The 21,024-nt window shown below is 41.9% G+C and overlaps 1 protein-coding gene across 2 annotated transcripts in view; it reads right to left on the reverse strand.

Annotated features, from left to right (window-relative positions):
- Positions 1-5,378: 5,378 nt before the first annotated feature.
- Positions 5,379-21,024, reverse strand: part of ate1 (arginyltransferase 1) — a 56,197-nt gene continuing 40,551 nt past the window's right edge. For both annotated transcript variants that reach the window (XM_080507028.1, XM_080507029.1), the window contains exons 11-12: positions 13,563-13,683; positions 5,379-6,495 (exon numbers count right to left, since the gene is read on the reverse strand). In XM_080507028.1, coding sequence (XP_080363154.1) covers positions 6,317-6,495; positions 13,563-13,683 — 300 coding nt within the window. In that variant the 3' untranslated portion in view covers positions 5,379-6,316. The remainder of the gene's footprint in view (positions 6,496-13,562; positions 13,684-21,024) is intronic.

Below are 21,024 nucleotides of genomic sequence, written 5' to 3' on the forward strand. Positions count from 1 at the left end.
CCACATCGAGGGGGGGTTATATGACGACGTTTATCTCCCCGCAGCCTTTATCTGTGTCTCCATGACTGCACACAGGAGCTCCATGAACAGAAGGCCCCTCTTCTCAGGCCTGCGCTCTGTGGTTTACTTTTATAGTAAGACAATGATTTGATTTTGATGAATTACTGTGAAGCTCTTTTTTATACACAGCATGTTTTCAGGACTGTACTTTAAACTGCTTTATTTTCCCATCGTTAAGGTCAAAAACAGGCCAGTCCCGCCTAAAGTTATACAGGCATTACATCGGCACCAATGTTATATTGTATTATATTATATACTATTATATTAAAAAAAAGTATTTTTTTTAACCCAGTCGCTATGCACTTACTCCCTTCACCTGACAATAAACATTGCATAATAATAGTGTGAACATTTACAGATTTGCACAATAGCTCCCTCAAACAAATCCTATTGACTTTTAATGTAAATGTACACTCTTCACACGTTTGTCATGTGAAGCTGCAGCAGTTTTTAGCTGATAATGCAACTTCCTGTATATACGTAAAATATGGCTTGACCAATGTTGGGAATCCTGAATCAAAAGTCTTGATTTGTAGAGAGTAATTACTTTATATTATTATGTTATTGAACTTGGATTTTTTTATACCAATTTTGTTACATAAATTAGCTTTTTAAAATTAATTGTCAAGAGATTATTTTAGTCATAGTAAAGCATGTTGATTAACAAATGAGAGGTTTATCTGAAAGTGTGTTATTGGGATGATTTTTTTTTTTTGCAAAGTATATTTTTTCGCTCTAATAAATAAGGCATAGTTTCTTAAAAAAAAAAAAAGGTATGGCATCAATGAATAATCTACAATTATCATGTCTTTATTCAAAAGTGTCCTAATTTCCAAACTCTAAATACATACCCCTAAACCAGATACCATTCAACATTTAGCAGTGAATCCTTGTTAAACAAAGGAGGCCAAAAATTAACAAAAATAGTTTGCAAATTGTTATGATGCCAGATTTTCTCATTGCCTTACCAACATGTAAAATAGTTCATAGTTAACCTTGTGCATAATTGACCTAATGAAAAAAAACCATCGAGCAGGTATTTTAGGTTCAGGTCGAATATCCTTGTCCTGCTGTTTCTAATCACATCCTTGAAGAAAGGATATTAGTCTGGATTAAAATTTAAGATTAAAGTCTTGATGTTGCTGACTGATTGTGATTAAAACAAGTCAAAACCAACCAAAATGTTAACCAACAAGTATAGAAACAAACAAAAGGTTTCGTAGAAAACTGCAGGCTATGTAAGTATGAGTTGGTGTTTTTTGGAACATTTCCTTAAACATGGGAGTTTATCCTCTTTAGACCTCAAAAGGTTAATTAGATAAATCCATCTGAGAGCGAAGCAGGGATGCAGCTTTGGTGGAACTTCTCCCCAAGTGATAAATGTCAGGAGGTCACAAGTCAAAAAGATTAGGAATGGGTCACCATAAAGTAATTTCAAGTGGAATAAAAAATGCACTTATTTATTTTTACATGGAAATACACCTGAAAACTATATTTCCAGCCAGCTGAAAACTGCAAATCCAGTCAAATGCCAATTTAAATATCCAGAAAGCCTGACACTTCCAGTTTGACACTCATGTTCAATACTGATACTCACAAATAAACAATCATGACTCCACTATAGCTTGATTTTCTCTTTTAGTACCTCCTAACACGCACATTAACGTAACAGCTGTCTCACACACCCAATTAATCCAAACCATTTTGCAGATAAATCATCTGAGCTCAAACACAATTAGTCCTGACTTGCTTGCCGGCTCCAGCACCCGAATGCCTAAACATTGAGTACACAACAAGCCGAAGCCTGTGAATATTTCCACCATGTCCAACAGCGAGTTGGATCAACTTGAAGCCCCATGTCAAAATGCATTTTCTATGGTCCCTTAATAACTCAGGCTAATCACTTTAGCTTTGTCTCTGGGGACACAATGTCTCCCCTCATGTCCTGTATCCTAGCGAGTGGGCTTGGGAGCGGTCCGGTGACACTGTGTTGAATTTGGGTGACAGGGCCCCAGTGGGAGTGGGCGCCCCCCTGGCCTTTAGATAATCCCCAGGAGAAAGGGACTGCATTTAGGCTGTGATACGCTTAATCCGGGAGGGGGCTTGTTCAACAAAGGAGCCCGGCACTTCCTCTGGCCTGGGAGCTTCCGCTGGTCTGGGGGGCCTGGCGTGGGTGCCAGTACAAACATGCGTCTGTACGACACGTCTGCATCACAATGGAACGAGCAGGAGACATATACTGTAGACACACACATGTGCGCAGCGGTCGGACACTGGAGCGAGCATGGGAGAATATCGAAAAACAAACATGTAAATTCACACTGTTTTCATGGGAAGCCAATCCAAGCAAACAGCCCCCGCACCAAAGGGGGGCTGCAAGAGTAAACAGTGATACGTACGTATGACTCGCTGTGGGCTGAGGCATTGCTTACATTCTGCCCCCCGAGTGCACGTAACAAAGGTTGCGTGTAACATAGAAAGATTAGCTCACAGAAAGACCCGGGGAAAAAGAGAGAGAGATCAAACAGTTCACTGGTTACAGATACTTTTGCATTCACAAACAGGAAGACGGTGTGGTGTAATTGCTCTTTCAGACACTGCACGGACTCCTGCTTTAGTCATCCACCCTGCAGATTCCATCAGGGGATGCTGGTGGATGTCAGACACGCTTCGGCTCCATCCTCTGGCAGCATCTGTGTCCCTGCCGTAAGGAAAAATGAAGACTGCGAGATATAAATCTGCAAATCCGTTCTTTCACTAAACACTTTTTCCCTCTTATTTACCACAAAAGCAAATAATGGTTACAAGCAAGGCCTGCATGTAACACTGAAAGGCATTTACGCAAACGGCTGAGGGATATTATTCCATATTTCTCTGACATGATCCCACATGCAGGTTTGGATTGGAAAATAGAAAGACATCAGGGATACAGGCTTTTTTTCCCCCTCATTTTCAGACTGACCACCTATAATTTCATGCTGACACTGTATTTCTTTTTGAAGGGTCACGTAACCGCTGTACATTTATGAGAAGGAAAAAAGTTTGGTCTTTGAACTCCGTAAAGATACCCAAACATTTACAGTTGGTTAAAGGGACTTTCTTAATTTGTTTTGAAATAATCATTTGTCAGCTGCACAGTTGTCGACCGGTTAGCACTTATTGGCTTCACGGCAACACGATCTCTGGTTCAAGGCCGGTCTTGGGGGAAATTCTGTCTTGAAGTTGTATGTTGCCCCTGTATTACACTAATTATTGATACCTAATTAAAAGCACTGGTCATCAGCACATTAACATTGCAACACAATAAAACTTGCACATACCTATTGGATTATTCAGCAAAAACTCCTGAATGCACAGGAAAAAGATCCAAGTTCTAGATGGAAATGAACCAAGAATCAAACAAAAGCTTTTCCGCTGTGCATTGACAGTACTAACCAGTAAACCACTACACTCTTTCTCTTAAGCTCTTCACCCAAATGTTTACAATAACTCTTTAGAAAGCTGAAGATATTTTCCCCCACTATCTGTGGAATTGATTCGTCATCCATCTGGACTTGAAAGCGCTCTTTTGTAGTTTAAACATTATCTTGTTGGAGACTCTCCTTTCATAGCTGTGTATTTGCCCTTAAGACAAACTCAACCCGTCTGTCTCCAGCAGAGACTAAAATAAACCCCAGAAAGTATTCAAACCATTTCTGGGACCCTGGTCGGACATAAAGATAAAGCTCTCTCTCCAGGTTCCTCATATTCCTTAAATCCTGAGATTTGGCTGAGCAATATTTCAACAGCAGAGTGTGGTCGGCACAGACCTCATACTTAACAAGAGTTATGGACAGCGGCCCTTTTATATATAGACACATATCTATGTAAAGAAGTATAGTCAGTCGTGCAGCATTCTGCAGCATTCTGGACTCATAAAGCAGCTAACCGGCTCTGGTCACTTGTTTTGATAGAGAATGTCCACCACAGCACTGGCACATGTCCTCATGTGCGCTGTCCACCAAGACTAAGCATGTGTGACAGCGCCAAGAGTGTGTGTGCGCGTGAATTAAGTCCAAAGGAAAGCATGCCTAATGTGAGAGAGAAACAGTGAATCCAACATGGCGACAAGCCAGCGTCGGTGTTCCCTTTTTGGAGAATTAGCCTGTCAGTCCCTATTTCTTTACTGGGAGGCCGGCTGCTTATAAGCCCAGGTTGAGTTTAAACAAGAGAAAGTGACTCTGTCCAGTGTTTTCTTAAGACAGGGTGCAGACAGACTGGTCAGGTCGCACAGGAGAGCCGAGCTTCTGCACAAACACAAGGTCAAGCTTACACTTAACCAGTCTGTGGATACACTTATTGCTCAGTTAGTTGCATGATTGAGTGGCTCTGGAGTCATTCAAGAGCATTAAGTAGTCTCCCAGCTGGGTGATAGACATTGCACACGCAACCTGGCTCCCCACCTAACACATACATCATCCTGTTTATTTAATTTTTTCTCTGAATCTCTCTTTACAGACATATTATCGATATGTTTTTGTTTAATTGTCCTGATTTTTTTTTAAACTTGCCCACATGCCTTTAAATGTTTCTGTAATTATTGCTGCATTGATTATTATTGATATACATGTTGCAAATCAGCAAACAAAATGTTCATTTGGGATGAATAAACTGGTCTGATTGCAACTCAGCTAATAAGCATTCTTAACCTCGAGCCTGTGTACACAGAATTATAGTATTAGAATAAACACACAAGATCTGAACATGTGGAGCCTGTGTGTAGTTATTCAGAGCATTTAAATGAGTTTGCACAATGATGCAAATCAAAAAATGATGCTAAGATAATATGCAAAGCAATGTGCACCACTGTTCGCAATGTCAACAACCCGAGCAACACTGTGTACTAGGGAAAAGATGCACGATGATTTCAACCTCACAAAATACACCTGCAGTTTTTTTTCCACTTGTTATCATTAGCATGAGGAGTTGGTGCCTTGTGCTTATTTATTACCAAATTTCATCACATTGAAGAACCTGACATTTAACAATAGACCTACTGAGCATATTCCATTTTAGTTAAAATATTTACAAAATCAATTAAGGATTTGGAGTTTTAACAAATACATTTTTCTGCATTCTCCAACCATCAGCAAAAGAATGACATTCACCATGAAAATATAGACAGAAAATCTGCAAAACATCCCATTAAAAGAAAAATGCCATTAAAACTTTAGCTTAAAATGTTATCAGATCAATGAGCTGTCCTGCGTTAATTCTGCCACTGCTCATTGATCATCTGATCAGATACAGCACCTCGAGACATATGGATAAAGCAGTAGTATAGAAGACAGATGTTCAAACCTTAGGTTAAAAGAAAATTAATTGTATTAATATCACATGCAAGGAAAAACCTATTCTACACGTCGCTGCTGGTGAGCAGGAGCTGCATTAAGCACTGCTCTGGCTGTAATTTGGGCTCCAGCACTTGTCTCTACTGTGTACTAAGTGTGACCATTTACATAATTTTCACCGTCTTACCAAAGTTATGAGCATGTAAAGGAAAGCCACCGGCAGCATGAAGTGAGACTATGCAACCTCTTTAATTGGTCAAACCAAAAATAACAGAATCAATAATGAAAGAAAAACACAGACTAAATACACCAAACAAAAACATTGGGGGGAAAAGTGGTTTCTTCACTCCACAGAATCTCAACCAAAAACATGTTTACAATGTTGTGGTGCAGCACGAGTCCAATTTATGCTTTAGATATAATGTAAGAGGGGAAAAAATAGAAAGATGCTTTTAAAATGTGTGGACATTCAGAAAAGAAGGTGCTTTTCAAGAGGAAATGCGGAGAAACTTCAAACCTGTGTCTTTTTAAAGAGGAGGCGCCATGTGTGTATAACTACATACTCTTATATCATTGCTGAAGCATACAAGTTCAAGACTGGTGCCTTGCAATCAAAGCAATGGTTATACGATATGATAATTTTGCAAGCACTGCTGCAAGATTCACTCAATCACATATTTTAACTCATAAAAGAGGCCAATGAGTGGGAGGGTGCCGACATACATCCAATTAATAGTGATTTGCTACTGCATCCTTCCAGCATGTATTGAGGTAAGCATGGTGAACTACCGAGGAAGAGGCAGCAGTGAGCACTTTGATAGACAGTAAGGAGACAGAGACATTAACACATCCATGAAGAGAACTGACAGACATTGCTGGGAAGTGTGTATTCACGTGAATTTTAAAACAGTACGATGGTGAGAGGTTTAGGAGCGATACAGCAGGATCCGTTCAGCACAGTCCTGGCCAACCAAGCCGGCGTACTGCTGCACCTCCGTCTCGTCGCTGGAGCCCTTCCGTTTGCGCGAGTAGGCTGCGTAGGGCATGACGGTCCGTCGGTACAGCACCAGAGCTTTGCCCACATCCTTCAGCACCCGGGCATCCCCTACACCACAACAGGCACATGAGAAAGAAAACATGAAGCACAATAAACATTGTCCTGATTTTCCCTCCTTCGCTTTGTTTCCCCTCGGAGACGACTTGGCAGGGATATGTCATTATTCCGAGAAGCTGCTGGAGGAGCCGAGAGCCTTTTTTTTCTCCCCTCAGAAGTTACTCCCCACTGCCTTGAGCATGGAGTCAAGGCAGAGTGTGAGCAAGCTAGTTAGACGGTCTTGTTTACAGGGGCCGTGCTCACCGCTGGCTCGCCAAACCTGGTGTCTCATTAGGTCTGGTCTAATACTGTGCCAACTCCCATCAGACCAGTGAGAACACTGCTAATCTCAAAAGAGTGTATGTTCAGAGCACAAAATGATCCTCTGGAGAGTCAGATGGAACAAAAGGGTGAATATTTTTGACTCTCGCTGACACTAAAACCCGATGTCTCCAGGAGCGAGCAGTCCAGCTTTCACTACAACGCTTTTTTTTTGGTCCATCCTGAACACATCTTAAAAAATATGTTCAACACATCAAAAAGGGACAGGATGGAGCAAAAAAAAAAAAAAAAAAGTCTGGTCTTCACAGGCATTATACTATGTCACCATCCCTCTGATGTACGGCATCCAGACTGCAGCTACTCTAATGAAAGCTTTCAGTCATTATTTGACTTATTCTCCCATTATTCCACCAATTCATCAGCTGCAAAATGCTTAAAACATCTGGAATGTACTTCAACATGCTTTACATACTGTACAATATCCTTTCAGACAGACCTGTCTAAAGCAGAGGTGAAGAAAAAGGAAAAAACTCGATTGTGTTTCAGGAATCACGATGACAATGCACTTCCTTTTGTCCTTTGGGAACTGAAGAACTGATTGGAATTCCTCGCAGAGTATTTTTCCACCATATCGTTATTTTTATGCATATTTTCCAACTCCACCTTTATCACAAAAAGTCAACAGGGTGGAAAGAAAATCATTGACAAAAAAAAAAAAAAAAGACGCAGCTTAATTGCCAAAGATTTATGAAAAATCAAGCATGAAGCTAACTAGGAACTCATTGTTCTCCAGTGCTGGAATATTCCACATCTGTACCCTACCTTGAGGACTGAGACATTCAGTGTTCAGAGCAAGGACACATGGATATGGTAAGGTGTTCTGAAATGCCACCAACCTCTCTATACAAGACACATTACTTGAACTGTCAAGACTGGGCTAAGAAATGCTTGAAGACAGGTTTTTCAAGTGTTTTATTGCCTGATGAAATGAGAGTGACTGTTGACGGACCAGATGGACGGACCCAAGGCTGGATTGGTAATCGGCACAAAGCATCAGTTCGATTTGCCATTAAAGATGAGCTAGTTGGACCTTTTCAGGTTGAGGATGGACTTAAACTAAACTTCTAGAAACTTGTTTTGTAGTAGCTCACGTCCCTTTGTACTCTATTCTAATCAATTCCATTGTACCTGAACCAAAACGGCCGGCGCGGGATTCTGCAGCATCATGCAATATCGTTTTACGGCACGAAAATGTGGATCGGCAGCATAGTCTCCAGATCATCGAGCTGGTTTGGGATGAACTGGGCAGGAGAGTTAAAGCAAACTACAAGTGCCACACATTTATAGGAACTTCTGAAACAAAGTTGAAAGAACTTTCAGAGGATATTTGATTTACGATGTTGAAAGACAGCCAACAGTGTGTTCAGCTTTTCTATCTGACAACGGTGGCTACATTGATGAGTCAGAAGTTTCAAATGCATTTTGGTTTATAAATTGATTGCATGATTGATTTTTTTTATTATTATTATTATTATTATTTTTTTAACTCATTTTGTTTTATTTGTTCTATGCTTTCATTTCAGAGTGCAACGGGACAGTAAACTGAATCAGTGTAATAAATGTAATTCAGCCAATTTTCTACACCGAAAACTTAAGATCTTGTGCTAATATGTAAAATCAAAAGTTAATCATTAAATAAAAGCTGAAGCAAACTACAGGCTTTGTACTTCTGTGCTTCTGGTTTGAAGTGTCCCTGGTCTGTCCGAGATGAGGGCCAGACAGTGGGGTTGAATCGCTCGGCAGGCCCAGAGTGACACTTCAAACAGGAACAAGTGAGATGTGGTATTAATAGAGCTCTGGGCTTCCCGTTCTCCTCCGTCAGTCCCCCCCCCCCCTGAAAGCACTCATGTGGCTCACAGCTGGACACTCAGGTGGTTGTAATGATGTGAGCTCACTTATGACTGTTTATTTCCCAAAGTATGTGCCACAGCGCTGCCAAATTCAGACCGAAAATATCAACAATTTGGAAAATAGTATGAGACAAAAAAACAAATGCATTCTCACAAACAAAGCCCTTTTCTAATAAAGAGCATGTGAGTAGTGAGGGTTGTCTTTCAATCACGTTTGATCTCAAAATCAGTCAATATGTCAAAGTGTCCTGGAGCAAGACTGTGTGTGTGTGTGTGTGTGTGTGTGTGTGTGTGTGTGTGTGTGTGTGTGTGTGTGTGTGTGTGTGTGTGTGTGTGTGTGTGTGTGTGTGTGTGTGTGTGTGTGTGTGTGTGTGTGTGTGTGTGTGTGTGTGTGTGTGTGTGCGCGTGTGTGCGCGTGTGTGCGCGTGTGCGCGCGCGCGCGCGTGCGTGCGTTACATAACGTTATCATCAGTCAGACTGAAACAAAGATCATCAAAATCGGGGTGCAATAGCCCCTGAAAGAAATAGCGACATTTGGAGCATTAATGAGCTGTGAAGTAGTAGAAAATCTCACTTATGGGAAAACTTTATCAGAACTATCTGAAATCAGAAATGTTCCACTGGAATAACAAGATGTTTTGGAGCGGTCCGTGAGGAGCAAATGATACACTCTAATGAAAAGACCTTATCGCTCCTCAAGTAAATAAAGGCTTCAGTCCTTTAGCTTAACCTACATAGTTAGCATCAAAAAGGACATATGTATAAATGCGCCACTTATCAAAGTCTTTGACTACATACTTATCCGTGCATTGTGTTTATTTACATGGACAAAATGGATTGTTTTGCATCTCCAGATTTGCATGAGGCTGATTTATTGGCTGTTTTCTGTGCTCATGTAAAACAATCCAACTGGGAAATGGGTTTTTCCCACCTAGTAACCTTTCATGTTTCCAGTTGCATTAATGCGCCTGAACACACATCTCTGCTATGTACATCTACCAGTACAGTATCTAATTTGTATGGGCACTATCTGAAGAGCTCGCCAAGGGAAAGAAATGAGCTGGGTATAATCATAAAGTCCCGAGGCTTCAGAAAAATCCCCCTCCCCATGAAGATATTTTCATACTTCAGCTGCAATTTTGATTCCACAATGTGGATTCATGTTTTATTTATTAGCCTCATTTCCCGGCTCTGCATTGCCCTAACCGCTGTCTCTTCCCCTCTCTTCTCAAAAAACTGCTGAGTCATGTAATTGAAAAATGGTTGAAGCTAACTTTTAGATGAAGAAAATCAGCAGTATGTTAAGTCTCACCATGTGGGGAAATAGATTCTTACAAAGCAGTAAACATGTTACGCAACTTGTACATGAGCAGCATTTTGATGCATGAAGAATTAATGTGTGTTGATGGGATGAAAGTGATAATATTTAAACATTTGACGCTTCCTCACTTCAAGTGTGCTTCAGGCCAGGCTCTATGCATCTGCTTATGATCTTCATCAGGGCGACAGGCCACTTATGCAACAGTTAAGCGAAGTTCAACTTGTCCAACACCGCAGCCTCACCAAGATGTTGAGGAGCAGACGTTTTGCGAGACAAAACGGATTGCGGCGTGAAGCTCGTAGATACTTTATTAACTGCTGCAGAGATGCTGAGCAGAGGTCCCATTTTTCTCTCTTACTGCGAGCCATCCAAACATCCGCTCCTCACATAAACAACTTTCCTTTTCTCCTCCACACAGACTCCAGCCAGGCCTCTTTCTGCCGTGAGCCGGTCCAGACCCTCGTCCTCGTCAGGCCCACCGGACGTTCAGCGACAGGGTGCTCCCCAGGTCACAGCTCCTTCGTCTCGGGGTTCAAGGGTCAGGGGAAGAGGAGTGGTGAGGGTCGCTTGGGGGAGTGAGAGGGTCAGGGCTGAGGCTCCAGGCCCTGACACCTCGCCACGCTCCTCTCTCTCTTCCTGTCCTTCTCAAACTCTCTGAACACTTGCTTAACACCGGATGCTGGTCAAAGGTAGGCCACCGGGTTATGACCACTTCCTATGACCCAATGTTGCAAATGCAGAATGGGCTCACATTTGAAAAGAGAAAGGCCAAAATGGCGTTGTAGTGCATGAGACGGCTGCTTTTTGACTGGAGGGCCCGGGTTCAAGCCCTTGTGTTTGCAGCTAAAGGCGAATCCCTAAATCTCTATGTGGCTGACCATGAAGTTTGACCCCCACAGTGAAGAAAGCAATAAGAGCAATCCTACGATTATACAGCATATTATCATGAATATTGTTATTGAAATTAAGGTAGTAAAAGGAAATGACATCTGAAGGGTTAAAAAAAAATTTATTGGGAAAAAAATTGAAAAGTTGTGCTATAAAACTCTGAGGGGCTAAAGCCCTGGTAGAGATCAGGACATAGTAATGTAACGTAGACGTAGACAGTGAGAACTCCACAACCCTAATTAATATGTATTTTGCATCTGGGTTGGCGCCTGCTAGATGCACTCAACAGCCCATGGGTTGATAATGAAGATCACACATTTTTGCAAATGTTTACAGTGCTGAGTGGCCATTCCCTTCTCAACTCTGTCAAGCAAGCACTGAGTGTGTGTGTGTGTGTGTGTGTGTGTGTGTGTGTGTGTGTGTGTGTGTGTGTGTGTGTGTGTGTGTGTGTGTGTGTGTGTGTGTGTGAGAAAGAAGTTCTATGTAGTATGAGCTGGATGCAGTGCAAGTGTCTATACGCACTTCGTGCGTGTTCATTTGAAGGTCACAACAAAGCCTCAAGGTCTCTTTATGTGTCAGCGTCAGACGCGCAATCAGTGAGCGTCTGCTGTGGAGGGAGTTGTGTAAACTTTAGATTAGAGGTCTTTACACACCTCATTAGGACAGCTCTGTAACCTGCTCGACCTCACAATGTAAACGTGCACACAGCACACTCACGATCTCTGGCACAGGCAGTTTGAATTTCCGGCCTTCATAAAGCACAGGAAGCAATCGGATAAAAGAAGAAACGGAAAGAGTCACAATCACACTCATTTTAGATTTTAAGCATGTGCAAAAAAGACAATATGACTTTTAAAAGGGTAAATAGGAGATTCCTAAAGTGCTCTGCATGGCCAAGACTTCCACAGGAGTTCAAGCTTACTTGCAACATGCTGATATTCAAGCCAAATACATGGGATACATGGCCAATTAAGTTTGGGCCACAAAAGTGTACCATTCTCTAAACTGAACACGACACAGGTCATAGTGACCACTAGGTTTGCTCAGGACCCCCATTAGTCTGTCAGCAGTACTGCTCGGCACCAGGACCGAGAGCTAAACCATCGACTCAAATGTAATGACACTGCGTTTGGACAGCTTGGTCCTGAAGTAATGCGCAGCACTGTCCAAGACCAACAGTCCACACAGGAACCGAGGCACCACAAGAACCACAGACACATAAACGAACGGCGGCCAAAAGTGAAAACTGCCCACTCAAGAGACCTCCATTTTGTCCTGGGAAATGTGTGCCTACTGATGAATTTGAGGGAAGAACTGACACACAAAAAAAAGGAAAAATATAGTCGTGGTTAAGCTGTTAATGGCAGAGTTGTAAATGTCGACTGTTTGCCCTTTATTTCTCAAGGGTGTCACTGCCACTTCAACTAAGAAGTCAAGCAAGAGAATCAGAAATTAATGTCAAATCCATATTTCTTTCATGCGGGTACAGAGGACAAAGGCGTGTGCCAGAGAACAGTTACTCCCTTCATCAATTGTGTCATTTTTCACCTGCGTATGGCACCAAGTCAAAGTATGACTTCACCACAACAGGCTTGCTTCTGTCTATCCACTTTCATATACCCCCTTTATTCCTCCTCCTATCTCCTCCTCCTCCTCCTCTCTATCAATCCATCTTCCATTTTATTAAGCTCCTCTCTCTTCCCGTGCCAAAACGCAGCCACAAGCCTTGCTCCCTTTCTCCTCTTCTAGCCTAAAAAACACTTTTATCACATGCGCTGCATCTTTTCCTCCATCTATTTTTCCATTACTTCCTCGCTCACCCGTCGAACAATCGCATTGTTGTCCTCTCTCATCTCCCGTTACTGTCGAACAGCGTCTCTTTCCTGTCTGGTGATGCGAAGTGACGAGGAACTGTAAACAGGAGATGGCTCTGTCCTCCATACGCTCAGGTTACAAGTTATTGCAACATCAAATGTAGGTAGGCATGTTTGGACCCTCATACAATGTTGACACATACCAGCGATGTTCAGTCACCTCTCACACGATTGGAGAGTCTATCTGTATCACATGGATAGAACCACATCAGAAGTGGCGAAATGTGTTTTTGGGAAATAATCAGCATGAGAGTGACCTAATAGGCACTTCAGTTATCCGCCAACAAACCTATCCACTCACCGACAGAGAAAAAATATTCAGAAAACTCTCCTGTCTGACTCAGCCCACCAGCCCTCCTCTCTCATCTCCCAATTCAGACGTGGACGTCCTCCAGTCTACCTTCTGTGTGCGGTTTATTACCACCAAAATCACTTTTCATTTAATAATAACAGGGGCCTGCCACAAGACAGTGCTGGCTCAGCCTGGATCACGATAAAGGATGTGGACAGAAAAGGAATGTATGATCAGAGTTGGGGGCCCTTGTTCACCCCCCCGTTTGGTGACTGCACGATTCTTTGAAGAAAACCCACAGCTTTCAATACGCCATCACAGTGAAACCGGATCAGATGTTACCTTAAGGTCCGTGGGTTCATCCAGCAAAGTTCGCTCAGAGAACAGGAAAAAACCCAAGGCCAGTTTATGTCGGTGATGTTAGAAGTACGTGCAACCATATGGGAAATATAGAGTTTCCTCCCATTTCAGACAGTTTGTGACATTGGAGCTGGAGTGTGGTGTAACTGTACCTGCATCAGCATCCTGGTTTAGACGAGCATACCCGGAATTGTCGAGCTTTGGTGTGCATCGCTCTATAGGTACCCAGACAAATGTCTCTGGGCACAGGAGATCTGAAGGCCAGTACTTGCCCTAAAAACCAAAGAAACACAGAATTTGTTTGTTAAATATGTTAAACATTTGTTTGTTAAATATGTTTATTCAACTTAAGAAGAGAATCAAACAAGCTCTGAACAATTACACTTTCCCCATTTTGCTGCCACATACAGGTGCATGTCTTTTTTTCTTTTTTCAAAACAAACTAGAATGTTTTCACTTTATTCCTTGATGAGTTTACTTTAAAGACATGAAAACCAAAAATACGTATCTCAAAATATTTGGAAATGTCAACAGGCAGTGCAACTTTATTTATAAAGCACGTTTCAGACAGGAGGCAACTCGCAGCGCCTTACAAAAAAAAAAGAAAATAAACATGTTAAAACAAAGCAAATAAAAAAGTGTAAAAATTGGAAAACAAAAATAACGCAAAAGCTATATTAAATAAAGATAATAAGATAAGTACAATCAATTACTGATCAAATAATAATGCTTTAAGGACTGATTTGATCTGATGTCTTTCCTTTTTTTATAACTAGACACCATAACTATTACAATTAAATGTACAATATTTAAGGAAACTTTTAGCTTTTATGTTTTCAGTATAGAAATAAAAAACAAAACTATTAGCTTTCCAATGACATTACATTTTGTTTATATGCATGACGCATTTCAATGTTATTTACCAAAATATCAAATACTTAGAGTAACACAAAAGATTCAGCCTTCATACTGATGTGAAAGTTCACTTCTCACCAGCTGACATAAGCTCATTTCAGATTTCTTTAAGTGATCATCAAGCTGATGCAGCTGGTGTGAAATTACACAAATTAAATTCTGCACTGTGGCAGGATAATAAGGGAAATCAGGAGATTTTTCACATAAATATGGTGTAAATACATATTTATTTTCTTTAAATAGTGACTCCTGAAAATGTTACTGATTTACTGACCCAACATATTGATAATATGGTAATTTGCTGCAATTCTACTTGTACTAGTTTGACACTGCACTGGCCAACCTTTCGAGTTAAAGGTCTGACAAGTTGTAAACTGACCTTTCGGGACAGGATGGAGACTGCGTGCTGGATCTGACTCTACTGTCTGAAGGGTCTTTGTTTGAGTTTTGCTTCTCTGTGTCAGAAGTGTTACGCTGTACACAGTGTTCAGCAGGAAATGTAAACACACCAGCACACTGTAATGTGTGCTTGTGAAATTGGTACAAGTCAGTATTTGACCTAACATTTTGGATGAAACGTAAACCAAGCTGAACGAAAACAGCTGCTAGGCATAGAAATAATAGAGTAAGGGGTTGAATGAACAGAGAGATGGGGGAGATGGAGGGGGTGGGGGATGGAGACTCCATTATCAAGGACCTGTGTTCTATCACATGGCTCCAAACAAATACAAAGTGCTGAGAAAGCTCTGTAAACAAGCGGGTGCCTGCTTCAAGCCTGCTTCAAGCCTGCTGCACTGCCACAGCACACACACACACTGCAATATTTATAGTTTACATGATAGTAAACTGTCAGACAAAGACTCCAGAATTTCATGGAAACCTTCTTTAAACACTACTAAGGTCAAAAGGTTTGGAATAATTAAACTTAGAAAAACACACTTGTCACTATGAACACAAAATAAGCAAGACAAAGGAAATACCGTCTACGGAAAACATTTTTATACAAGCACTTTGACTGCGGCCCGTCTGTCAGTGGGCCTATATGGAAAATATACTGCTTGTTTTCACATGTAGTACTGAATACAATGCCAATAACCAGAGCTGCTTTACAGCAGAAAATATATTGTACAATAGATTAAAGTCAGAACTTCTCTCTTGATGCAAATAACAATTATGAAAAAAGGCCAAAATGTGTTACTTAATTCATACATTCATGCTAAACGTATAGATGAAACACTGGTCAGTACCATATAAGGAATAAAGAAAGAATTCAGGATGAAGCTCACATGCTTTAAGTGCATCTGCTAACAGATGGATGGTGGTGGAATGCGATGCATTTGTACATGCAACTGACATGCACGCACGCACGCACGCACACGCGCACACACACACACAGGATGCGCTCCGTGTCCCAACAACTTGCAGCTTTCTACAGCTGTCAGCACAGCGAGCTTGACACTCTCACACTCTGCCTCACCTCTATAGACTCCTTCAACATCACACAGGCACAAGCCTCAATATACAGAGAGCACACACCTGCCCAGCAGTGGAAGCACAAGAGAGACAGAAAAAATGCTACATAGCAATGAGCTGTGCCTGAATACAAAGAAAAGGGAAAAGGGAAACCACAAGAGAAAAAAGGGCATCAAACATGTAAGGACAGATTGATGGATAAGCTTTTATTCAGTGAACAAAAGTAGTTGTAAGATTGTGTCTGCACCTTGTAGCAGCATGTATCTGCAGAGTACTATGTGCCATAAACTAGTATTTCTTGGTTACTTTTATGAAAAGTACTGAAGTTATCTTCTTGCATGAAAATAAAAATTAATTAATTACTTGGAAAACTACTCGGGCCTTACTTTTAATTGTCTCCCTCAAATAGGATGTTCTAATGTGCACATATCTAGTTGCAGGAACACATCTGCAAAGCTGTCAGTATGTGTGATTGAGTTTAATGACATTCATTACTTACGTACAGCTGAAGTGACAGCAGTTCAGTCTCCCCCTCCGAGACTGGTTCTGCAAAGGGTTCTTCCTGTTAAAAGGGAGTTTTCCCTTCCCACCATCACGTACGCATGTTCAAGTGGAATTGTTGGGTTTTTCAATATAAAAGTGCCTTGAAATAACTGTGTTGAATTTGGCACAATATGAATAAAATTGAACTGAATCAGTTAGTTGGAGTAAGATGCTCTGTAATCCAAAAAGTAAGCGGTTATAGAAGAAATGGAGTTAGGAACCACCAAAGCAGCAAGTAAACGGTTGAGCTAAACTAATAAAAAAGAGCAGAAAGCCACATATAGGAATCTGCACTCCTTTAAAAGGAATTCAGAGAAATCGCAACTGTTATGATAACAACTTTAGATAATACTAAATCTAACACTTGGATTCATGGAGGTATTTTTTCACAACAATTATAATGTAAGTATGAACCTCACTGAACCTTTAGCAATTATACCCAAGTTACTAATTTCATATTTGTAATCTATTACAAGGTCATAACTGAAGCGTTATTCCCAATACTGGAACTGCACCATGCAGAAGTTCCATTCGTGTTTACGTAACGATATGATGATTTATCCAGACTTGTACAATAAAGCTTCAGAACGCTTCAGGCCTATCTAACCAAAATGAGACACAGTCTGGTCACGGAACAGGCTCAATTCCTCAATCCTCCCCCACAAAAAGAGAAAGGATGATGAGTATGAGCAAACGCAGCTATTAGTGGTCTGGACAGAGGAGTGAGAAATGAAGGAAGAAGGGGGGAAGGAAAACTTGGTTTGCCAACACTTTATCAGCTTCCTTTCTTTATTGGACTCAGTGTAAAGACTTCACCACTGCTTTTCTTTATCCTTTTTCTTTTTCCGAGTTGGCTTGAAAGCTCTGTAATGCACATCCATCCCAGCAGCTTCCTTGGCCGGTCTTCAGCACTGTGTCCGTCGCCTATGCGTCAGTTCGCTCACACTCTCCATCTCTCTAACAGTTACTTATAGTATAGAGGATGCAGTAATGGGTTCCTGAAACTTCAATTCTTGATCGATGAGACTCACTACAGAGTGGAACAGCCAAGTCTAATAGCTGGAGGTGAAATGGGGTATTTCTGCAAACTCATGAACCTGAGTGGCTGTTAGTTCAGCAAGTGGCCCAAAGAGGCCACAAGGAAGTGACTAATGGGAGTTGAGATGATAAGGTACGAGTTCAGATGTAGGATTGGTCGCCCATACAAAGACACTACCCTCCCTTAACACCGTCTGTTCCTTCCTTTTAATTGCATAAACCTTCCCACATAAAACGATCCATCGACATCCCTCCATTACTTTCCACACTCACATGTTCAGGCGAGTCAGTAGTAAGTGAGCTATAGGTATTAGAGAAGCAAGAGAGATAAAGGCTTCACAAGAAGAAGAAAAAAAGAGAAATTACATCAAAGGTGTTAGAAATCAGGGGACAGAAATTAGCGGAGGAGCGAGCACAAATTGGATTCAGACAAGCAGACAGGTGATGGTATTTTTTGCCAGTGAGACAGGTGATGGTATTTTTTGCCAGTGAGACATGGATTGAGGTGCGCTAATAGATGATATGATTAGAATGAATGCCAAGAAGAAGGCCCGAACTGCCTTTGGGGATGTTGGAAGTTGGGGATGTAGTGGGGCTTGGGAGGACAGAAATAACAGAAACAGATGAGAGAAGACAGTCAGATCCACTTGCAGTGGTGGCATTCAATGGGACAGGACCTTTTCAGAATGGAAACTGTACATTTACAAGTGTCAGAAGGCTCTCTGAGTTTTTAATCAGTTATTTTGCGGTGTTTGTTAATGAACGTGCAGAGGTCAGTGTTTATAGGAAAGCAATCTGCGACAGTGCCGGTTTCCCAATGAACTGAACTTTAACAAGGCAGAGAGGAAAATTACTCAACCTCATTTGAATAACAAACTGGCCCAGTGTAAACAATTACACAGCCTCAATCATCTAAACTAAATAAACACACATCTCCACAGGGCTTGACACGCACTTACACAATACTGCGCAGATCTATTATCACAGTGACATGGCATCACTCATTTTTTTCAGGCCACACAGACTTTACGCACATACAGATAGCAGGGGCCCCACCGTCAGAGGTAACTTTATTACCAACTATCACACAAACTGTCACTGTCTTTCTCGGCTTGGTGGTTTCTCACACACCTCTAGATAGGCAGCAGTGCCCCAGGCTGATGCCTATGATTTATCTGAAAAGCCATTAATCAAACCCATAAATGGCGTGCTTTACTCCGGCCAAGGGATCCTCCTGAAAAACTACACCACTTTAGCCTTCTGCTTGTTTTCTTCCAAATCAGTCTGACTAGGAAGCAGACAAATACATTTGGTGTGTGAGAGACAGCTTCAACCATCAGCCAGGAGTGTCTTTCCTATCCCAAGTTTGTAAAAAAAAAAAGAATAAAAAAATGTATTAATTAAATTAAGAAGCATCATTTTTAAACAGTGAAAAATATTTGCATGGTGCATTAAAACAGCAGTAAATGTTAGGCTTCTGGAAACAGTGAACTGTGTGGAATATTGTTGACAATATTGTAAAAAGCAGGAATCTTCTAAGATCATGTTACATTCACGAGTCGTATGATGGAGAGAAACTCTTGGAGGGTAAGATCATTCTGTGCTTTGCTGCCATATTGCTGTGTCATGGTTCAAAGTGATCCTCTTTCAGGGGAGCCAGACCACGACACACGAGGTGGACTTGGTGTCCCAGTAACACGAGTTCCCTGCTTCTATCTGCAAGACTTTACACCCACATCTGCTGCTGATTTCCTGCCCATATCTCCAGCTGAGTTTTTTTTAACGCACCCTACCCCTGCTGAGGTATCACTTTGACTTTGCGTGTGCATAATGGCCTGAAAGCCGTTTCAAAGAGTCTCTCTTTGTCAACACTATCAGTACAGCTAAAATGTGTACAGGAGAGAGAGCAGTAAGTTAAACAGTAATCTACTAGCCAACCGAACACCTACTTCAATGTGAGACAGAGAGGCTCCAAGTGTGTGATGTAAGGCCTAAAAGTGGATGAGGTCATTAATGTTAGACCCTGCTCTGTCTGGCTCGCGAGCTAAAAGATACCTTATCCAAAAATAACATGCCACACAAGAACAGCTTGCTTTATATCATATTGTGGTTCCACATAATAGTCAATAGAACATTTTCTCAGGATTATATACTGGTAATGCACTCTCAGAAAGAAATCGGGCATTTGACCCAAAACAGACAAATACGGTCAAAATGTCACAATTGTGGTCTCTTTGCAGTATATTATTCAGATGGCTGTCAAGCAGTGGAGGCCAGTTCATGAAGCCTTATACAAAGAAGTGTAGTGTGAACCAGAGGCAGGCAGACCAAACCTACTCTGGCCCGGGCCAGCACTCTGACCCAGGGTCACACTGAGCCTGTCTCGGTCAAAAACCAATAAACACAGGCCCTGATCCCTACATCTATACTCTCTCCCAAACATCTAGCTCTGACAATAAAGCCGGTCTTTCGTCCAAAGACTGTTGACACACATGCATTTTAGCCATACAAGGGGGCAAGGCCGGGGGTCCGGCTGCTGATGGACACGCATAAACAGTGCGCCTCACAGAAACACACGCGCAGCTAGACAAATACGGCTAAAAACTGAGCAGGCTGGCCAAATAGCCACAGTGAAAGACGTGTCTAAACAATCTATGCTTCAGTATAGCGGCCTATGCAGACATCCTCTCACCACAGTCTGGGACAATATGTACATATGCATTGGTGTATTTGTGTTGAGTTCTCTGCATCAGGGCCCTGAACATGTCTGGGGTCTGCATTTGTGGAGATTTATGCTAACTGCTGCTGTTTGAACACTCTGCTCCCGCCAAGGCCTTTTCACCCTCCTCGACGTATTACCACAGGACGACCTTCAAATAAAGCACCCGAGTTGGTAAGTTTCCCCTTTTGGGCCCCTAAGCAAACCGCAGCGCTCCTTCCACCCACCCCACTCTGTCCCTGCTCTCCCTCTCCTGGTTCTGTGTCACAGCTCCACGGATGACAGGTTAATGAGGAGAAAATATTTTTAAAGGATCGCATTTCGACGAACCCCTGAGAACCAATGGCAGCGCTTTTATGGGCATCAACTCACAGACTGGGCACTTTTATCTCTTTATCTCCTCTGGTCTTTATGGAAAGGCGAACTGTTATGCCTGTCTAGCACAGATCGCAGCTTACCGCCCAGCAGAAAGAACCACCGCCCCCTAATCTTGGTCTTAAAACCCCACCTCAGACTTCTAACAGCAAGACCTCCACCCACACTCGGAATCTACACACTGAACTGCATTTATAAAAACAGCTCACTTTGCCCAGTAGTGCTTATCAAAGATCTGAACTCATTTTCTTCCCTCGCAGAAACCAGGCATTTTAGATAAAGTGGTGGAGCCGTAGCAGGTTTGAAAATAAATAATGATGAAGTTAATGGCAAGGTAAACACCTCAGGCTGGCAACCAAAGGGCTCTGGATCTACTCAGCATGACACCATCTCCAAACTCTCATTTTTGCCCTTGTGACCTTCACACACACACACACCACCCCCCTGGCTCATACCCTCCTTGTCAAACCAGGAGAAAGACTGAATCATCTGACCTGACCTCTTGAACTCTGATCCCCAAGTCCCTCGCTCTGTCAGCACTCGTCCTAGGG

Source organism: Blennius ocellaris (genome assembly GCF_963422515.1).
Source record: "Blennius ocellaris genome assembly, chromosome: 13".
Taxonomy (NCBI): Eukaryota; Metazoa; Chordata; class Actinopteri; order Blenniiformes; family Blenniidae; genus Blennius; species Blennius ocellaris.